The 20,542-nt window shown below is 41.5% G+C and overlaps 2 protein-coding genes across 3 annotated transcripts in view; one reads left to right on the top strand and one right to left on the bottom strand.

Moving 5' to 3' along the window:
* LOC130168039 (frizzled-3-like) overlaps window positions 1–10,837 on the top strand; it is a 29,877-nt gene extending 19,040 nt beyond the window's left edge. For both annotated transcript variants that reach the window (XM_056374626.1, XM_056374617.1), the window contains exons 3-11: window positions 33–229; window positions 902–1,204; window positions 1,451–1,613; window positions 2,128–2,427; window positions 2,720–2,971; window positions 6,199–6,347; window positions 6,897–7,011; window positions 7,567–7,730; window positions 7,826–10,837. In XM_056374626.1, the coding sequence (XP_056230601.1) occupies window positions 33–229; window positions 902–1,204; window positions 1,451–1,613; window positions 2,128–2,427; window positions 2,720–2,971; window positions 6,199–6,347; window positions 6,897–7,011; window positions 7,567–7,730; window positions 7,826–8,048 (1,866 nt within the window). In that variant the 3' untranslated portion in view covers window positions 8,049–10,837. The remainder of the gene's footprint in view (window positions 1–32; window positions 230–901; window positions 1,205–1,450; window positions 1,614–2,127; window positions 2,428–2,719; window positions 2,972–6,198; window positions 6,348–6,896; window positions 7,012–7,566; window positions 7,731–7,825) is intronic.
* A 99-nt stretch (window positions 10,838–10,936) lies between these two features.
* kif28 (kinesin family member 28) overlaps window positions 10,937–20,542 on the bottom strand; it is a 28,919-nt gene continuing 19,313 nt past the window's right edge. Inside the window, 26 exon segments of the mRNA XM_056374605.1 lie at window positions 10,937–11,364; window positions 11,966–12,099; window positions 12,304–12,436; window positions 12,701–12,795; window positions 13,010–13,176; window positions 13,641–13,775; window positions 13,864–13,934; window positions 14,049–14,189; window positions 14,765–14,857; window positions 15,004–15,111; window positions 15,301–15,419; window positions 15,502–15,637; window positions 15,736–15,859; window positions 16,137–16,197; window positions 16,372–16,462; window positions 16,687–16,808; window positions 16,887–17,029; window positions 17,147–17,214; window positions 17,311–17,468; window positions 17,471–17,657; window positions 17,935–18,042; window positions 18,208–18,327; window positions 18,493–18,528; window positions 18,649–18,801; window positions 18,932–18,982; window positions 19,093–19,284. Coding sequence (XP_056230580.1) covers window positions 11,206–11,364; window positions 11,966–12,099; window positions 12,304–12,436; window positions 12,701–12,795; window positions 13,010–13,176; window positions 13,641–13,775; window positions 13,864–13,934; window positions 14,049–14,189; window positions 14,765–14,857; window positions 15,004–15,111; window positions 15,301–15,419; window positions 15,502–15,637; window positions 15,736–15,859; window positions 16,137–16,197; window positions 16,372–16,462; window positions 16,687–16,808; window positions 16,887–17,029; window positions 17,147–17,214; window positions 17,311–17,468; window positions 17,471–17,657; window positions 17,935–18,042; window positions 18,208–18,327; window positions 18,493–18,528; window positions 18,649–18,801; window positions 18,932–18,982; window positions 19,093–19,284 — 3,105 coding nt within the window. The 3' untranslated portion in view covers window positions 10,937–11,205.

Raw genomic sequence — 20,542 nt, 5'->3', positions numbered from 1 at the left:
TTTATTTCTGTACATCTCGGTCTCTCCTGTAGCCTTTTCACCCCATGGTAAACCTAGTGTGCAGTGCTGACCTGAGGATGTTCCTGTGTGCCCTGTACGCCCCTGTGTGCACTGTGTATGGCCGGGTGTCCATGCCGTGTCGATCCCTCTGCCAGCGGGCCAAAGACGAGTGCCACAAACTCATGGAGATATTTGGAGTAGTCTGGCCAGATGACATGGATTGTAGCAGGTGTGTATTACATTTTAAATCAGCTCAGTACTAAAAAGGTATAAACAGTATCATCACGCACAGGTTTTTTAAGTGTCTGAGATGATACAGGCAGTAATATTCTGGTTGTTTTGAAGATATACTGTGTACTTGTCCAGCACTGAGCCTGCATTATTTGTTTTGTATATACCTCAAATCTGCACTGCTCTTGTGCTTGCTCCTTCTCTTTGAACTCATGACAACTTCAACCCCAGATGAAAGTTAACTTCACCTCTAGTTTCCTCCTCTGTATCTCAATACAGCATCTCCCTTTCATCTTTTTTTCTTTCCATATCTTATCTGTCTATTTCCTTATGTTTCTCTACTCAGTTGCCAGTTTTTGAGGTACACCTAGCTAAACCCAATGCAGCCAATCCACCAGAACTGCAAAAAATCTTACCCTCATGAACGATATAATGTTCATTTTTTGATTAAACTTTTTAGAGAGGTGTTGATTTAAGGTTTAGATCATTTTAGAGGCTGAACTTAGTGCTGCTGTTGAAATGTATTGTGTTAAATGTACTAAGTTTGTTTCTAAAATTTATGTCAGAAAAAGTTGTATATACTGTATTATAAAAGTAATATCAGTGACGGTGTCAGTAAAATTGGTAATAGATTCATTTGCCTGATCTAATGTAATTCTACTTTTTCCAGGTTTCCAGATTGTGATGAGCATTACCCTCGTCCACAGGACCTGCTAACAGGCTCTGACCCCACTGACCAGTCATCCATGACTGTCCAGAGAGACTATGGTTTCTGGTGTCCCAGAGAGCTCAAGGTTGACCCAGACCTGGGTTACACTTTCATGGGCAGGAAGGACTGTTCTGCCCCATGCCCCTCAATGTTCTTCAACCAACAGGAGCTGACGTTCACCCGATACTTTATAGGAGTCGTCTCCATTGTCTGTCTGTCCGCAACACTCTTCACCTTCCTGACGTTTCTCATTGATGTTACCAGGTTCGGATGGCTGATTGTTGTCGTAATTCTTATATCAACTTACTGAGTGTGATTTATAAGAATACTTCTGTTAGCCCTCAAGAATTATTATTGATTGTGTAAACATTTCTGAAGAGTTTGTTCAACAATTTCCAAAGTAAAAAGAATTGCACAAATTGAAGTGAAATTATGAGAATCAGTAGTAAAATGGAAAGAAGACGCAACAGAGATCAATGTTTTTTTTACTTGATTTTTTCCCCCCATTAGGTTTCGATACCCTGAGCGTCCAATAATCTTCTACGCTGTGTGTTATGTCATGGTGTCGCTGGTGTTTTTCCTTGGTTTCCTGTTGGAAGACAGGGTAGCGTGCAATGCAGTCAGCCCTTCTCAGTTCAGAGCTTCAACCATAACACAAGGCTCACACAACAAGGTAGGAGCTTCAGTTGACACTAACATTTCATGGGAATGTTTTTGTTTCGTAAGAAGCTTGTCAGGTGTAAAAAAAAAAAAAAGAAAGAAATACATTATAAACTATTTGCCCAAATGTCTGAATTGTTTGATGATCTGATTTGAAATGTTTGATTTTTGGATTTAATTAAAACATCTTAGTTTTGATGTAGTCTCTTGTGATTGGACATAACTAATTTAATACAGATGTTTAAGTAGGAACTTTAAACATCCTTAACAAGTCAAAATGTGGGCTTCCTTAAGTATACAAGTATACAATATACATTTCTATTAGACAAGTAAACAAATGCATGTACAGTATACTCTCTCCTTCAGCTGTCACACATGTACTGCCTGCTGTGTCATACATACAGTTGTATGAATAAAAGAGTTAAAACGATCATCAATGCTATAGATTGTGGTGAGGATAACATTATTACTGAGCCAGCAGATTTGATGATTGATCAAAAGTTATTGCTCCCACTCTTCTCTCTCAGGTATGCACCCTGTTCTTCATGGTCCTGTATTTCTTCACCATGGCCGGCAGCGTGTGGTGGGTCATACTGACAATCACTTGGTTCCTGGCTGCTGTGCCTAAATGGGGCAGTGAGGCCATAGAGAAGAAAGCCCTCCTCTTCCATGCTGTTGCCTGGGGGCTCCCAGGGGCCCTGACTGTCACCCTGTTGGCCCTGAACAAAATTGAGGGAGATGGGATCAGTGGAGTGTGTTTCATAGGGCTCTATGACATAGACGCCCTGAGGTGGTTTGTTCTGGCACCACTCTGCCTCAATGTGGCGGTGAGTACAGTCAGAAGATAAATGAGTGGGTGGGCTGGATGAAAGAAGTGACGAGTGGGATGGCAGGATGGATGGATGGGTGCACAGATTAATGGGAGGGTGGATGGAATGATACAAGTGTGGATTGTTGGCTGAAGTTATGGAGAGATTAATAGATTAGTATATGGATGGGTGGATGGTTGACAGTGTTTTGGCCTGTCTTCTTGTCAGTTATCAGCTCTTTAAAAAATAACCATTCATTTCAATTTTGTCTATCTGTCTCATCTTCTCATTTGGCTCTCTCTCTCTTTAGGTGGGTGTCTCTCTTCTGTTAGTGGGCATTGTGGCTCTGAATCGGGTGCGCATGGAAATCCCTCTGGAGAAAGAAAATCAGACCAAACTAGTCAAGTTTATGATCCGAATGGGAGTGTTCTCGGTGCTCTATCTTGTCCCCTTGTTGACTGTGATTGGGTGCTACCTGTACGAACACACCTACCGTAACATTTGGGAGACAACGTGGATGGAGGAGAACTGCAGGCGCTATCACATCCCCTGCCCATACAAGGTAGAGAGGGGAAAAAATATATTCCTGTGAGACAGTGTTATGTTGCTGTCCTTGCAAGATAAAGTATGCGTCACTGGTTGATAGGGAAGTATGTCATTTGTGAAGACGTTTTGTGGAGGAAAGCTTGCCAAAGCAAGACATAAGATTCTCTGCATGTAAACACAGTGCAAATATAAATAACTTTCAAAGTTGTGATCGGTTGTATTTAGAATATCTTGTAAATGTGACTACTCGGGATATGCTGTCATTTCTGCTGGACACTGAAAAAACATACACAGACACACTCTTGACAGGATTTCCAGCTGTATTCCTATCACGGTTCTCTGTATGTCTCTCACTCACACACACAGTGTGTGTTTTCACACTGACAAAGTTAGCTGGTGCGAAGTACTCAGTCTCCCATTGTGGAGGACAGAGTTTTTCTTCTCCCCTCATAAACCACCGGGATATGTTTACTTCTGTGTAAGAGTAGTATGCATACCAGTACATGATGAGCAGAGGTGGACAAAATACTCAGCTGCATTACTTGAGTCAAAGTACAGATACTCCTGGTCGTATATTATTCCAATACAAATGAAAGTTGTTCAGTCAAAATTTTACTTGAGTTAAAGTACAGGAGTACTTGCTTTTGAAAATACTTAAGTATTCAGCCATTTTTAGGCCACTGCCGAGTTCAAACTGAGCTGTTAAAACATGCAGCAGCATAAACATGACTGACAACATAGGAGTTGGCTGTGATAGGTTTTTCTCCTGTTATAAACACAGTGCATGGTCTGTAACACTTTTTGAAAATAAAATAACATTCATTCCTCTGACTAAAAGCTCTGCTTCAAACTAACAAGTACTTCACTACACTTCAGAAGTGTAGTGGAGTCAAAAGTACAATATTTGTCTTTTAAGTGTAATGGAGTAATAGTCATAAGTTAACAAAAAAGTAATACTCCAGTGAAGTACAGATACTCGAAAAATATACTTAAGTACAGTACTCAAGTAAATGTACTTTGTTACTGTCCACCCCTGCCAATGAGTAAACAGGATGCGTCTCCAGTGAAGGGACCTGGTACAGATACACACATACTCAAGAATGGACAACAGATCAGACAGGTTGTAATGAATGCTTACAACAGACAGGTGGGGTAATAATTTTACTGTTTGGCCTTCATTTCCTCTTTCAAGTAAGTTTTACTAATTCCATTTACAACTTTTATTACTCTCTCCCAGATCTCAGCAATCAAGTTATCAATACCATATTATTAGGGTTATTATTACCAGTACAAATAATGGGCAAAACTACAAAAACAAGACCCAAGTTGTAATAGGCTGAAATAATGAGCACATACTGAGTGAGTGAGTGAGTGAGTGAGTGAGTGAGTGAGTGAGTGAGTGAGTGAGTGAGTGAGTGAGTGGGTCGGTCGTTGGGTGAGTATTTGTGGAGGGGTGGGAGCAGAGCGCAGTATACATCATTAACTCAGCTAATACAGCTCTCTAGACCAACTCCACACAAAACTGCCATCTCTGTTTTACTCTTTCTTTGTCTCTTTGTCTTTCACTCTCTCAGCTGGTTCTCACACACTTACTTCTTTTATTCAGTCTACCCCTTTCTACCCCTCTACTCACTCGCTCGCTCGCTCACTCTCAGTGTCCCTCTCAGGGCTTGCTCAGTCATGCTCTGCTGCCTGTACTCTATAATGTCTTTGTAGCGGAAGAGTGGTGGGAGTGAGATGTTTTATACCGCCTGGTGATACATTAATAACCAAATAAATGAGCACAGCGTAGACACAAACAGTCCTTGTAACAAGAACACACACAAGGCAATGAAAGCTTTTCATCAGTTTAACATATAAATCATAAGATAAGAAGACTTGTGCATTTGTTCATGTTTCCATTTTTCATAAATATTAAAGCAGAGAGCTGTTACAGGGCTTTGACAAAAGAAGTGTCATCTAATTTGTGATTGACAGACTCAGATTATATGAGAGAGGGTGGAGGCACGTGCAAGTGCTTATGTTACTTGTGTTCATGTCTTCATGTGTATATGTGTGTGTGTGAGCTCTTGAAGAGAGACCCCCTTTACATCATATTGTAATTATGGAATTTCAATATTTCTATTTGTTATTTGAACCCCCTGGGTTGCGTGCAAATGTTGGTGTTTGCGTAAGAGGGTACAATTGCTTGTTTTTGGATAACTAATAGTTGTGTAGGCATTGTTCAATTTCAAATGACTTTATTTTTATGGGTGTGCATGGGTGGTAATTCACTGCAGGCTCAGGGTTTCTTGTTTTATTAAGACCTAAATCTGAGACATTTAATCTAAGCTTGAGCGAGACAGATTAAAGCTAATTAATACATACCAACTCTCCCGGCCCCTGGTTCTTTCAAAATCAACAAAATCTACGCCTAAGCTTTGTAAAAGTCCTCCTCCCCTAGGAGTCACCTTAGAAGATAGTGTGAACACTAAAATAGTTTGTGAATAGCATTTTTACAAGCATTTATCTTAATTTTCATGGGACAGTTGGAAAAGATTCAAAATGTCTCTTGTAGTTGTGCATGTATACACAAAATGGGACATTTAATTGGCTCTGTGTTTTCCTTGACATCTTCTTGCTTGACGTCTTTCAGAAAGATTAAATCTGGGCGGGATACTTCACATTTAAATATACTCTACAGACTGAAGTTGTTCTCCGTTCTCTGTTGTTCTCTCCTTATTTTTTGAAACTCAATTCTTAGTTGATGCTTCAAAACATCAACTGTGAGTTAGTCAAAATTTAGGGATTTAGATTCTATAAAATGAGGGTGTGTCTTTAAACCAGTTACAGCTAATATGTACCAAGATCCCACATAACCTACACAACTGTTGTAAAATCCTGCCCTCTGCTGTGAGATATTGTGTCATGCATCAAAATTCAAGTCCATCTGAGGAGAAAGCTGTTGCTGTACGTCCCGACCTCAGTTTTTTTCTAGAATTACATTCCCTCTTCCAACATTCATAACAACTGACACAACTGGACTATAAACACTTGACAGTGCTGGATATTTTTGGTCCCCTTATTGATCAAGTAGTTTATTTACCTTATATTTACCTGTATTTTAAACTTAAATACAGGTCTATTTTCCAAAATAATAAAAACTGTTGCCTTCCTCTGACCCTTCTATATTTCAGTCTGTAACACCTTTTGTCTTTATTGGATGACTGTGGAGTTAATATTCAATGTGTCTATTCTCTTTAGGTGGAGAAAACCAGTCGGCCAATCATGGTTTTGTTCCTAATTAAATATCTGATGATGCTGGTGGTGGGGATTCCCTCTGTTTTCTGGGTGGGCAGTAAGAAGACCTGTTTTGAATGGGCCAGCTTCCTGCATGGACGCAGACGCAAAGAGTAAGATGATAGACCGGAAGCTTTTTGTTTGTTTTTTGTCCTCTTCTTGGTCTCTCTTATATGATTTTCATTCAGACTGAATGCTTATTAGGCCGAAAATGTTTTTGAATAATAGAATTGATTTTATGTTACTGCTTTAGACAGTAGCACATCACTGCTCATAGTAAACTGATATCTGCAGAGAAACACACATATCTCTTTGTAGTGTCTGTTTCTATGGTGACATGAGTGTTCTCTGCACCTGTGTCCTCTCACCTTCAATAACAGCACATTAACCTTCTCCTCCGGTTCCACTGTTTCTCCTCTCCCCCTCTGCTCCGTGTCTCCCTCACCTCCCCATCTTTCCTCTGTTTGCGCTCCTTACATTACTCCTCCTCTTCTCCTCCAACCCACCACTCTGCACCTTTTCCCCTCTCCCCCTTTCCTGTCCCACTGCTTTCTTCCACTTATGTGCTCCCCACTTCCCTCTGCCCTCCCTTTAAACTCTTTATCTAATATTCCTGTCTCTCCTCTTAAAACTCTTACTCCTGTCCTCTCTTCTCTCTGCAGCAGTGGAGTGAACGAGTCTCGCCAGGTGCTGCAGGAGCAGCCAGACTTTGCCCAGTCTCTACTGCGTGAACCCAACACGCCCATTATTAGGAAGTCCAGAGGAACATCCACTCAGGTAGGACTGCAAACACAGGAATAATACGGCATTATCAAAATAATCATTGTAATATTGTAGTAGTAATAATAATAATGTAATATAAAGTGTAGAAGCAACAAAATAAGCAATAGTTGTTGTTCTTGTATCTTCACTTCTCCAAATTTGAGACCAGAAGCTATATTTTTGCTTTATTTCATCAATTTCTGTCCATTAGCTCCACACAACAATTACTGGCACAGTCCGAGAAAGAAAGTAAAAGTTATTAATGAATTATATCTGAAACGAATAAAATTCAAACCCAACCAGGCTCAAAACCTAAATGCAACAAAACAGGTAACATAACCCTAGCTGGAAGTAGTATTTTCTGTCAACTCACAAACACCAAGCACATTAAATCATCATTCATCAGACTACCTGAACACCTTCTAACAGAAAAGAGCTTTAGATTATGATTGAAGCACTTACTGTGCACTGTAGAATATCTCTATATCTCACTGCACGATCGTAGCTTTTAAATTATTTAAGAAAAACATTATTACATCTTTCTGACCTCTCCTATCTATCTAACTGTAGGGCACCTCCACCCACGCCTCCTCCACCCACTTGGCTGTCCTAGACGACCTTGATGAACCAGCCAGAACTCATCATGGCCATCCCACCTCCACCAGGAGTAAAGCAAGCAGCGTCCACAGCAAGGCCAGCTACCACGGCAGCCTGCGCCGCAATCGAGACGACAGGTAGAACATGAGATCCATGACACTCTGTTTGTCTGTCTCTCAGGTGGTGTAAATCATATGAGGTATGGTCTTTCTGCTCTTTCCTCCTTGCTCAGGAGCGATACTATGGTTTACCGAGGTACCGAGGAGCGCAGTTTCCATGGCAGCATGCCACGTCTTGACCACCCGCTCTCCACTCACAGCAGCCTCCATCAGATAGATGGCCACTCGAGGCACAGCAGCCAGCAAGACATATCTGAGGCCCCACCTACTCTCATCACCCACGGAACCACAGAAAGTGACAGCCGAGTTCCTGAGAATGACGGCACAAGCGCCTGAGAGAAGTCTCAATTTTTACAGGAAACTATTGTCAGTAAGCTGTAAATGCCTTTTAAAGGAGGGTTTGCTGCCTGCAGATGCACACTTGCCTGTTTAGTGTGGTAATGTATGAAGATGGAGAATGTACCAGTGAGTGCTTCAGTGGTGACAGTTGGTGTTACTCACTGGTCAGTTGTTAGCTGTGTGGTTACTGACTAACACAGTTCAGTCAGTGAACATAATCAATATTTTGTAGATTCAGTTAGGTTTCACTGTAAGCCGGACAGGTATGTTACCATATTTGAATTTACAAAGTTTTGGTAAACTAGACTAAAACTGACAATTCAGAAAGGGAGGTTGATGTATCTCATGGACAAGAAAAGTTACAGTTTCCTGCAGGTGTAATGTGGATGATTTATCAGATCCTGGATCTGGAGGTTGGACACCAGTTTTGAAAGCGTCATGACCTGTCTGACGGTGGCATTACTTCCAAATAATGATCCTGCATCATCTTGCAGAAGCTACGTGAATATTATTAAATGTGTGAACAGTGCTAAGTACTGCTTTTATAACAATCTTAAATGGTTTGTCCTCTCCCTTGGTAATGTGTCACATGAAACTTTGACTTATTTCAGTCTGAACTAATTATTCCCAATCCTCGTTTGTCTTAGACTGCAGCTCTTAATGAATGATGTTTATCTTTGTGTGGCTTTAGGGACTGACAAATATGGGCCTAATGTGACAATGTGGACCTCTCTGTACTTTAGTGAAATATTTTCATACTGTGAAAATCATTTGTTGACTGCTGAAAGCTTCACTCTGTGTGTGTGTGTGTGTGTGTGTGTGTGTGTGTGTGTGTGTGTGTGTGTGTGTGTGTGTGTGTGTGTGTGTGTGTGTGTGTGTGTGTGTGTGTGAGCGAGAGTGTGGGTGTGAGTAAGAAATAGAGACATGAGTAGTCATGTATGTTTTAAACTTCAGTTCACACCTCCAGTAAATAGAGAAAACATAATGGAGGGAACTGAACCCAGAATGTTAAAGGGTTGTTTCAGAGTCAGAAAGAGGGTGATATAATATGGATGTGGTTGTGTGGAATAATGCAGGGGGTCATTCCAGCTCAGCCAGTAACAATTTTAGTGTTGACCCTTCTGCAAAGAGGCATTAGCTTGGCAAAGAAAGACAAGGTAGCTTTGGAAACAACAAAGAAAATAGTTTACTCAAGCATTGCTTGTTCAGTTAGATGACAACCAACCGGTCTCTGTAATAATATCCTAAGAATAAGCAGAATAAGAGTCACGTCAAAGTCTAAAAGTTGCCTGAAATGGCTTCACAATTGTACAACACACAACACTCTCTGTCTATCCTCAGAATAAGAGTGCTGTTAAAAGTTGGCTGACAACCAGAGTATTATAACTGAAAATTCAGGTATACGCCCATCATTGCATTCAAGTTTATGGCTGCATAGACTGCAGTGTAATTAAAAAGTGGAAACAGATAACACTTTTATTTGGAAATCTGTAACATCCACATGGCTGAAAGGTTGTTTTTTTGGAGTAAGTGCTTTTTTTCTAATGTCATTTTCACCAGTGTACTTGATATGTACCCAAACTGCTACTCTACATGCTCTGCGATCACGTGTGCTTATGTTGTACAGACTCAGAACTCCAACTTTTCCAAAGCCGTACAGACCATTGGCAGTTAAACTAGAGAAAAAAGAAGCATTCACATGCTTTAAATGTTTTGACATTTATTTTACACCACAGAAAATGTTACAGGAAGTGTATATTGTCTATATTCTATCGTATGTGTTTTGTTCCCCAACCCCTCAAGATCCAGTTAACCTACCTCACCTCTACCTTCAGCCTTCTCTGTACCTGCACACGAACAGACACACAAACACACACACACACACAATCCGGGTGCTTTTTGAAAATACACAACACATAAAATCAGTTCAGTAGAAATGGTGCTTATTTCTGAAGAATCTGAACTACTGTAACATTTAACACAAATCAAACCAACTAACCGACTCGTGGGTTCTGCCTTGATCATGATCACACATACACACACCTCAGTAGGATATCTGTAGCTAGCTGTCTGTCCGTCCCACAGTTGGCTTTGTGTTTCTCCATTCTACCTCCTCAGTTCAAATGTACCTAGCTGACTCTCTGGCCTTTCACTGCTGCCTCCCTGCTCCTGTCTGTTCGGTTGTGTTTGTCTCTCTGCACCTGTTTTAAGTTTCTTATGACCAACTGCCTACTCTCAACTTGTTTGCCTGTGTATCTGTTGTACATAGATTTTCTGTCCTATGTGATGACTAATCTGCCTCACATCTGCCTTCTGCCTCTCCTCCTGTAAATGTGCCCACACTTATCTTTTTTTGGACCTACAGCAACTGTCTGTACTGTTGGAAGTCGTGACTGCTTACAAACATTAACCATTGTGCTTTTACCTCTGAATTGTTGGACATTACAATGAGAGGTGCTGTGGTAAATACTTCATCTTTAAACTCAACACAATGATTGAGGATATCTCCCCTCCTCTCATGTGTAATATCTCATCCTTCTTATCAGCCCCCCACAACCAGAAGAGGAACAAGAGCCTTCTTGATTTCTGATGTAATGCTGTCATTAGTCATACTGTGCTTCAACTTGAACCGCAGCAGCTTGAAAATATGACACATTATCAGTGATGGTTCAAAAACATAATACTGGGAATTCTGAAACTTGAGTTGTTTTTGCCTTTTAATTTATTTGCCGTTTGGGACTGTAATTACTTTTACATGCAGTGTAATAAACGTTTTATAGACTTCAGTGCTTTTGATGTTATTGTGTTGATTTGTAGGCTAATCTAGCTACCACAGCTGGTGATGGTTGAGTGGTTAAGACATCTGAATGCCTTCCACTTTAAAAACTAAAGTGACTAATATTAATTTGTAAACTTATTTTAGGATTTTGGAAATATCAATAACATAAAAGTTGAAGATCAGTGACCATATGGCATAATGTTGTGGTTTTAGAATTAACATGGTGGAGATTTTAGAAATGGCTACTTATAAATGGCAGTATCTTTATTCTGCACACTCTTCACATTAGAAATGTCTGCAGTGTTGTAAAATAGAAAATGACCAGAGACATTCACCTTGTTAATACTTTGTTAAAATCAGTAAACAGTTCCTCAGTCAAGACCAGATTCCTGATCGCTCTCGTTTCCGGCGGACAATGGCGGCTACATCTTGTTTGAGTGCGGAGACGCTGTGTTCCAGCTGCTCTGAGAAGTCTCTCAGCAGACGACTCTGCTCATCTATAAAGAGTCTGAGCCCCAGCAGGTCAGACTCCTCCTGGAAAACACACAGTAATACGCACAAGTTTATTAACAGTGCACAATTATGTATTCCAGGGCTTAATACACCTGTCATTCTCCTTAATGCATTTCCAAATTACCAACTAAAATATTCAACATTACAAAAACACTGAAGCCCTGATTTCTAAATTCCATGACCATAAAATGCCAAACCAATGTTGTTGATCATTTTATAGCTGGTTCACTGAAAAACAGCAGAAGACAACATATAGATTGTATATTGTACAGAGTATCACATGTAACCTCTTGTGCACCATTTCTAAAATTTCCTGAAATGTTCCCTGACTTTGCAGTCCATTCTGAAAAAAAAAACATGGCCAAAGGAAATTCTCTGATTGAAGCAACCAAGTAAGTAAATAAATGAAATCCTCACCAGTTACTGTGGTCACTTCACTCTTATCTCACTGAGACGTGTCTTGAATGCCAGTTAATTTGTATATGTGTCTGTTTGCACCTCACTGTCTATTGTTCTTCATAGCTCCACTGTTGATTACCAGTGTTTTGTATGAATAAGGCCTTACTGTACTAACAGTAACTAGTCACTAATACTAATGCTGCAGACAGGCATGGATACATACACTGGGCCTGTGTCTGCGCAGGCGCTGCAGCTGACCCCTGACTGAGGTCATACTGTGGTAGAAAACCTTGAGAGCACGAGCAAACTCTGCATCGCAGCTGGGGCGCACCGACCGTCCACGCGCACTATCCCCACCTGAAACAAGAAGAGAGAAAGGTGTGTGAGCGAGAAGATTTGAGTGAATGAATTCCATTTTATTTTTTTTCTTAAAAATTATGAATGGGGATATTTTGATGTTTAACTATTTTTAAATTGAATCTGTACGTTTGAATTTCTGTTTTCAGTTCATTGGAATGAAAACAAACTGAGCAGCCTTTGGTGTGTAGGTGTGTTACTTGCCGTTCCTGGCTGTGTTGAGTTGTTCTCTCAGACTATGATTTTCTTTCCTCAGGGAAGCATTAACACTCTTTAGGTCCTCCAAGTCCTGTTGAAGAGCTCTCACTGAACAGCTGAGCTCTGCAGAATGTACAGACTGCAACATATACACACACACACACACACACACACACACAGCCACCACACACACTTTTATATAAAAACCGTGGTTGCCAAAGTCTATCTTATGATTCAATTGTACTGTCTCACAACTTATCTTACGGTTAGGTAAAAACATAATATATTGAAATGCACATGTATCTCTTCCATAGTTTCAAATCTTTATACATCCAGATTTAGAAACAGTCCAAAGTGACAGATCACTCCAGAGGCAGGGATACAGACTCAACATCAAACGTACTGCAGTGTTGGTTGTGCCTGCCTCATCGATGATAAACACACCCTCTGTAGTCATCCTCACTCCCTCCAGAGGAGATGCCAAATCTGTGCAACCGTCTGAGACAGAAAGGCAACACCCTTTAGCAGCTTTAATGATACTTTTGACTGTGTTACTATTTTGTGTTGTACATTCATAGTAATGACTTGAACAAAGCAATAACATGAAATGAATCAAACCAGGGTGCCAGACGAAGTGTCAAAGGTTGGAGGAGGAAGGCATTGAGATGAGGGTGATATCTGAGTCAATCATTTATTAATTTTTCATTCTCACCTTGAAGGCCCCAGAGCTCCAGCACGACAGCACTGCTCTGCAGGTAGTCCAGCAGACGTTGGGAGGTGTGGAGGGAGGCGAAGTGGACTCTGTGATCCAACAGAGGGTTGAAGTTGTGCCACACTGCTGGAGTGTAGAGAGGCTGGCTGCAGTCAAATAACCTGAAACTAAGAGAGCAGAGGAAGAGGAAGAAGAACAGAGTACAGTATCTCAGTTCTGGCCACATGAATCAAGAGGACGGTAATATTTCCCATCTATCATGACACTTCACTCTCAATCCTTTGCACCACTAATCCATGCCTGTGCCAGACATCAAATATTAAAACTAAGACCATCTCTTGTTTAATTTTCTCAGAATATGCAAAGCAGATCAGAACCAAATCACATTTTAAGTCTTCACCTTGATCAAAAAAATCAATAGGGTCTTACTCACAAGGTTCTTCATGTAACCACTAATCTAAGTGATGTCTTCTTTCCACTAAATGCTAAAATTTCACATGTTCTGCTGTTACCCATCTTGACCTACAGTTCCTGGGCTATAATTTATTGTAGGAATTCTCTGCATTCTCCCTGTGCTTCAAACTCTCTTCAGTGCCCTGCACGGCTCTGTATGTAACCCCGAATGCCTCACCCAAATTGAACCCCTCTATTGCGGGCCTCTCTGATCCAGCGCAGGCCACAACACTGTTCCAGGAACAGCTGGAAGTCCAGTCGTCGACCCAGTAACTCAGATGGGTCGATCAGGATGTCATCTTCACCAAGTGGTCTGGAAAGTGAGAAAGATGATTTACTTTCATATCTGTGTGTTTATTTGGAATGCTTACAATGTGCAGCTGTGTGTGTGTGTTTCATACAGTCCGGTGGAGTTGCAGGGAACCAGCTGTGCTTGTAGAATGGCCTCCTCTGTGCCCTCTGACCCCAGCACCTACAGACAGACATTATCAGCTCGTCATCACTCTATACTTATCTACCACCTGACAGTACCGTCAGATATGTGTGGGTTTAGTGTATTTGTATGCAGTGTTTTCTGTGGTTGTACCTCCAGTTGCTCTTCCAGAGGGATGCGGAAGGCCAAAGACTGAAGCCAGAGATGAGCGGTGCCCAGCAGCAGAGGCTCCACTGGATCCCAGAACGGGTCTTTATCTCTGGGTAATGCCGCTTTAAACACCCCCTCTACTCTCTGACGGCAGGAACCAAAGATAGATCAAGTATAACACTAGAGTCATTGCTTTGAAATGTGTTACTGGCAAATCTAGCTATTGTGTTGTGCAACTTAATTGTCCATTTTTCACATCAGACTCCCATTCCATCCAGCTATAATAACTCCCATGTGGAAAGTGACATCAACATTAAACACGGAAAAGCACTGTGAGATAACACCATGTGATCATGCCTCTCTAACCTTTTTTAATGTTTCTCTGTCTCCTAGTCACATTTTACTGAATTTAAAGCATTAGTGGGTATAAAAGGATAAATATACAGGAGGTTTTTGTAATTTTCTCGACTGCAGATGACTGCAGATGACTGTAGATCTCATATCTATTTGCCATTTTTACTCAGAGGTTCTGTTCACTTTCTGAACCAGGTTTGTTTTGCTTTTAGTCCATGTTGAACATTTTCAGGCTTGCTGATTTCCCATTACACAAAAGAAGGGGCAGCAAAAACAGAAAGGAATTACGCATTTCTGCTGATTTGTAAATATTTTAAACATTACATTTTAAAAAAACATAAGCAACATTCATTCCATTTACCCACACTGTCTGCATTCTGCTCAGCCTGATGCTGCTGGTAGACTTCTTCCATCAGGAATTTACGGTTCACAAACTTGGCCTTGGACCACATCCATACCTGGGGAGGGAGTATTAAAGTAGTTTTGACAAAGAAACAAAAATTCAAGCCCAAATGAAAACCTAAATTGAAACTGAAATGATAAAATAACTTATGTGGACACAAGAGACAGAAATAAAAACACAGGAAGAAAGCAAGAGACTGACCTGTTTTCTTCCCACTGAGGTGACTCTGACAACAATCTCTTTCTCCAGATCGTGACCTTTTGAATCTGACAGCGCCAAATTCTTGATCTCTAACTTAAATTCTACCCCCTACAAACATGGCAGACAGTAAAGAGCAGATGTTCATTCATTATTAACTACATGTTTTACAAACATAGTTGCTTCCAATTCAAACATACTAACCAGAGAGATAATCAGCTTCCTTAAGTTTCATAAAAAAACAGAGAGGAAAAAACATGTCATGAAGAATGTCAATGTAAGTGAAAGTGGGAGTGTCACCTTGTTCAGCTCCTGGCTCATCTGGTTGGCTTCAGCCACCATGGGCATCAGTTTCATGTAGTCGTAGAAAACTGCCAGCAGACTGGGGTCTGTCTGAGTGGACGTAGCGTTGGACTCACCTAAACACAGACACATTACTAATATCTAACAAGTTTTCTCAAAAATGTTCCTCTACTTCCAGCTTTTGATCCTCCCACTCACCCAAGTGGATACCCTCAGCAACAGCCAGTTCAGACTGGAAGTAGTCGTAGTCGTAGCGACTCCAGTCATCCCCTCCCCTCTCAGATGGATAACCAATGAACAGGTAGGTACAGTTGGAACCAAGAATAAGACGGTCCTAGAGGGAGACAAAAAGAGACAGAAACATGTTGTGTGTCTACTTAACAGCACATCACACAGTCATATCATTAAGTTTGTGTTTGTGTTGAGACCCACCAGGTGCTGTAGCTCAGTTGTCTGGAAAACAGCATGGCCATTGACAATGACCTTTGACCCTGGCTGCGGGGTCAGTGTTACCCGCCGCTGTTCATTCCTGAACACAGCATGACGCTCCTGAATCCTAACACATACACACACAATCACACATTACTCAGCTTCCAGACAAATCTACACTCACTTTTCTTGCATGCTAAGGGTCACAGAGCCTGCAGCCTATCCCAGCATGCACTAGGTGGAATGAGGGCAAATGCTTAGAAGAGACTGCCAATCAATTGCATCATTCACATCCACATGTAGATATCATGTATGGACAGATTAGTGTCTGTAATCTCACTTTATTTGCACTGGGTGTGTAATGTTCTATTGTATGTGATCTATGTGATGTGGTGAAAACTCACCCTAGGCCCTTGATAGAAATGGACCTCAGAGAGGAGTCACACAGGCCAATGTCCCAATCACCTGGAACACAAAACAGCAATAATGACACAACTAACTACACAAACTACAACAAAATGTAATCAAACACACTAAAAACTGTAGTGATCCCTTGACAATACCTCCCTCTAAAAGGTAAACTGAATGAGAGAGTGAGATGATCATCCAGCACAAAGAGAGAGACACAAACACACTCACCCTCCTGGATGAAAAGCTTGACCACCCCAGACAGCTGAGCATCCTCATTGATGTTCAGGATGTAGGGATGCATCTGCATCATCCTCCTCTCCTGACAGTGAGGCAGAGACAGAGAGACCTTGTGAATGGCAGTAGGAGACAAGAAGAGGAGCTGAAAAATATCCACATAGTGCACGTGCAAAGATGTGTTTATACATTAAACCTTCACTAAGTTCTGTGTTCATGTGTTTTCCAAAGCTCATCTGAAACTATGGAGTGTGTGCATCTCTGATTGTGTATCTGTGTGTGTGTGTGTGAGTGTGTGAGTGTGTGTACCTGTGTGATATTAGCATACTGTTGCTCCCAGTCCTTCAGCGCCTCCTGCAGGTGTTGTTCCCATAGAGTCTGAATGGCTCTGATCTGGAGCTCATTGTGGGTCAACAGCTGACGAAGCTCCTCTTAACACACAAACATACATGTTGACTTCTGCAACCCTCGTTTGTTGGGTTCTATTCTATTCTAACAGTGGTTCTTACTGGTCTCGTCATTTGCTCTGCGTCCCTCCTGGCCCAGCCGGCTCAGCCGCTGTAGCAGTCTGGCGTTCTCTGCCTTCAGCTCTTTAACAAGACGCTCAGTGGGGCTCTCGTTCACCACTGCCCGGTTCTGGATACGCTTTGCCCTGGAGAAGTGGGGGAGATAGGGTGGACAAAATGTGAAGTGTGTGAATGGGGTACAGTTGGAACAAAGGAAAAGAGCGCCTAATAATACCTGACACTGCATGAATGGTTTGTTGTACCTCTCAGCATAGCGCAGGGTTGAGAGAGACTCCTCGTAGCAGATATCAGCAGGGCTCAATGTGGCAATCTTGAAAATTGAATCATTTTCCAAAATTAAAAATAACCAAGATGAACCCTCTATAAAATGCTACGTTAGCCCTAGATTCTATAAAGTGTCTTTTACCATAACAGTGCGACTGTTGCCTCCTAGTGCAGACTGCAGCAACTTGGTGAGAACTGAGTCTCTGTAAGGAATATGGATGACCTTCTTCCCGACCGCCACATCAGCAAGAGCACTGGAGGAGATGAGAGGAGAGGATATATAAAATATGAATAAACTCAATAAAGAAAAACATAAATTAAACAGCGGGTCTACCTGATGACATTGCCCAGGGTGGTGAGGCTCAGGTTGATGGCCGTGCCCTCTTTAAGTCTGTCAGCCTCTGACCCGGATGACCGCTGACGCTCACTGCCAGCCAGGTCAACTAGATTAATGTTGGACTGCTTTGTGATGCTCTCCTTGGAAAAGATCTGGCAGGGAGCCACAGTAATTACAACAACAGATGTTGGAAGAAACCTGAAGATAGTATGCTGTCTGATAATAATGTACAGAGACACCTGCATGCATGTAAATGGCATCAGAAGACTGTTGAGAGATGCAAATGGATGCATATCAAGGATATGACTGGATAAGAAAACCATTTCAAAAAATTAATTACTCAATTACTGATCCGTATTTTAAGCATTGTGTGGAAGATTATCTGAAGGATTTCTGAAGCCACAACAGTAAGTGGAGCATTTACAGTACCTGTTTCAGCTGGAGGATAATCAGCATGTGTGAGCGACTACTGTTGGCATTCATGTGAGTGGCAGCTGTGGTTCGAGTCCTGGTTCCCTGTTCCATCAACTGCTCCACCTACAGAAACATTTAGATGATCATGTTTTTACATGTTTCCAAATGCAATACAGACATCAACCAAATTTAGTACAAAGATCAATCACAGTTTTCTACTGAGCTACCCTTTGCTGTCTATGTGTGGAAACCTCTTTCTCTGCATATACTGCACATTCCTCTCTGTACCTGTGGTGCGCTGTCACAGGGGACTGTACGGAGACCCTCCACATAGAAACCTCGTTGCTGCTCCTCTCTAACTCTGAGCCCTGCTGGAGTACGAGATCCCCGAGACAACAGGTCAATTACCTGGATGAGGAGGGGGGAGAGAAAATTATAGTACATAGTAAAAATTATAATGAAAATGTTGCTTAACAGTAGCTGGATTTAAAAGACAAAGAAACACACAATGAAGAAACAGACAAGAGGAAGAACGACAATGCTGAAGTAACTGCTCACAGCTGCCAGTTTTACCTGCTCATTATAGATTTCCATCATACTGAAAAAGACCTGTGAAGACATCAAGAGCAAAGACATTAAGAAGACATTTCACCATAACCATTACACAACCAAATATGACACTGTGTGCTAGGAAATTATGATGTGCTGAAGAAGCCACACACACTCTACCTGACACTGTCTGGTATCCTGGTTTTCTCTAATGGCCTCAAACAGTCGGTCACAGAGTTTAGGAACCAGGCCTTTGTTCGGCCCATAGCCCACCATTGAGTAACTCTTTCCAGAGCCGGTCTGCCCGTATGCCAACAGTGTGGCATTGTAACCCTGTAGACATTGTTTCAGGACATTTATTATTAGAACTGACAGTACAACTTCCAAAGTTTCCATGAAAGCCAAGGAACACAGAACGAAAACAGGAACGTGACTCTTGAGTGAAATACATAATGATTCTTACCTGCAGTGCATTCTCCAGTATTCCTTCTCCCAGGTCCTGGAACACACTGTCCTGTGGATAGAAAACATTTTATGAGCTGCAGTGCAAATTTATGTACCCTTGTTGGTTGTAATGACTGTACCGATCCTTTGCCTTTTCTACCAGGTTGCCTTGGACCTGACCTGGTCAGCATATCGTCCCCCTGGCTCTTCAGGCACAAACAGGCCACGGCGGTCCTGTGCAAAGCCGCTGTGGGACCAGTAGGCGTAGTCGAAGCAGAACAAGCGCCGGTTCTGAGAGTCACGTGGGTCCTGGATGGTGATGGAGCTCGACACCATGGAGACGACACAGTGGCTGCCTGCATCCCTCTCTCTCTGAATGTAGGAAGGAAATGGAGGCAGATAGGCAAGAAGAGGAGCAGTGAAGCTTGTGGAAGGACTTTTCACAAAACACATTCAATTTGGATTTCAAGGAATATATGAGGACAGGAGGAAGGGCATGTGAGATGTTATACTCTCCTTTAGGGGCACAAGGAGGGAGAATTGTAAACAACACTGTACCCCTACAACTACTGATGTATCCTGACACTTTATATATCCATCCCAAAGCCTGTCAGTATATGTTCATATTATATATGTAAATATAAAATATAGACTTGTATGTTTAAATTTAATAAGAAATTATTAAGAAAATCATATGTATACATGTAGAATTTTAATAAACACATATTTATAAAGTTGGATTTTACTATGAGTATTTCATATATGTTATAAACTTATATCTTCATATATCAAGAGGATGTATTATCCTCTTATAGGTGACACATATGGTAACATTACTCTTGATATGGAAACATGTATGTACTGTATATTGACTGTATACATATATATATATATATATATACGGCATATTTATGGCATAAAAATGTCACAGTATAGTAAGGTGTAAAAAAATTCCACAGTACAATAATGGCATAAAAATAAATCATAGTATAGTAAGGCATTAGAGTCGCCAATTAACCTAATGTGCTTGACTTTGGACAGCAGGAGGAAGCCAGAGTACCTGAAGAGAAGCAACACTGGGGCAGGGAGAACATGCGAACTCCACACAAAAATTCCCCAGGTCCACTGTTCAAACCAGGAACCTTCTCAGTGTGAGGCAACAGTTCTAAACACTGCACCACCGAGCCACCCAATAAATGAATCATCGTATAATAAGGCATAAAAACATCATAGTATAATAATTCATAAAAACGTCATAGTATAATAAATAAATAAAAAAAAAGATTATAGATTACTAAAGCATAAATAGAAAAAGCACAGCAAGAAGGTTCCAGGTTCGAGTCCCGGCTCGGCCGTGGGATCTTTCTGTGTGGAGTTTGCATGTTCTCCCCGTGCAAGTGTGGGTTCTCTCCGGGTACTCCGGCTTCCTCCCACAGTCCAAAGACATGCAAAATGGGGACTAGGCTAATTGGATACTCTAAATTGACCATAGGTGTGGCTGTGAGTGTGAATGATTGTCTGTCTCTATGTGTTTGCCCTGCGATGGACTGGCGACCTGTCCAGGGCGTACCCCGCCTCTCGCCCGAAAAGATGCTGGGATAGGCTCCAGCCCCCCCGCGACCCTACTAGA

Source organism: Seriola aureovittata, chromosome 1 (genome assembly GCF_021018895.1).
Source record: "Seriola aureovittata isolate HTS-2021-v1 ecotype China chromosome 1, ASM2101889v1, whole genome shotgun sequence".
Lineage (NCBI taxonomy): Eukaryota > Metazoa > Chordata > Actinopteri > Carangiformes > Carangidae > Seriola > Seriola aureovittata.
This window is presented reverse-complemented; position numbering and strand designations above follow the sequence as displayed.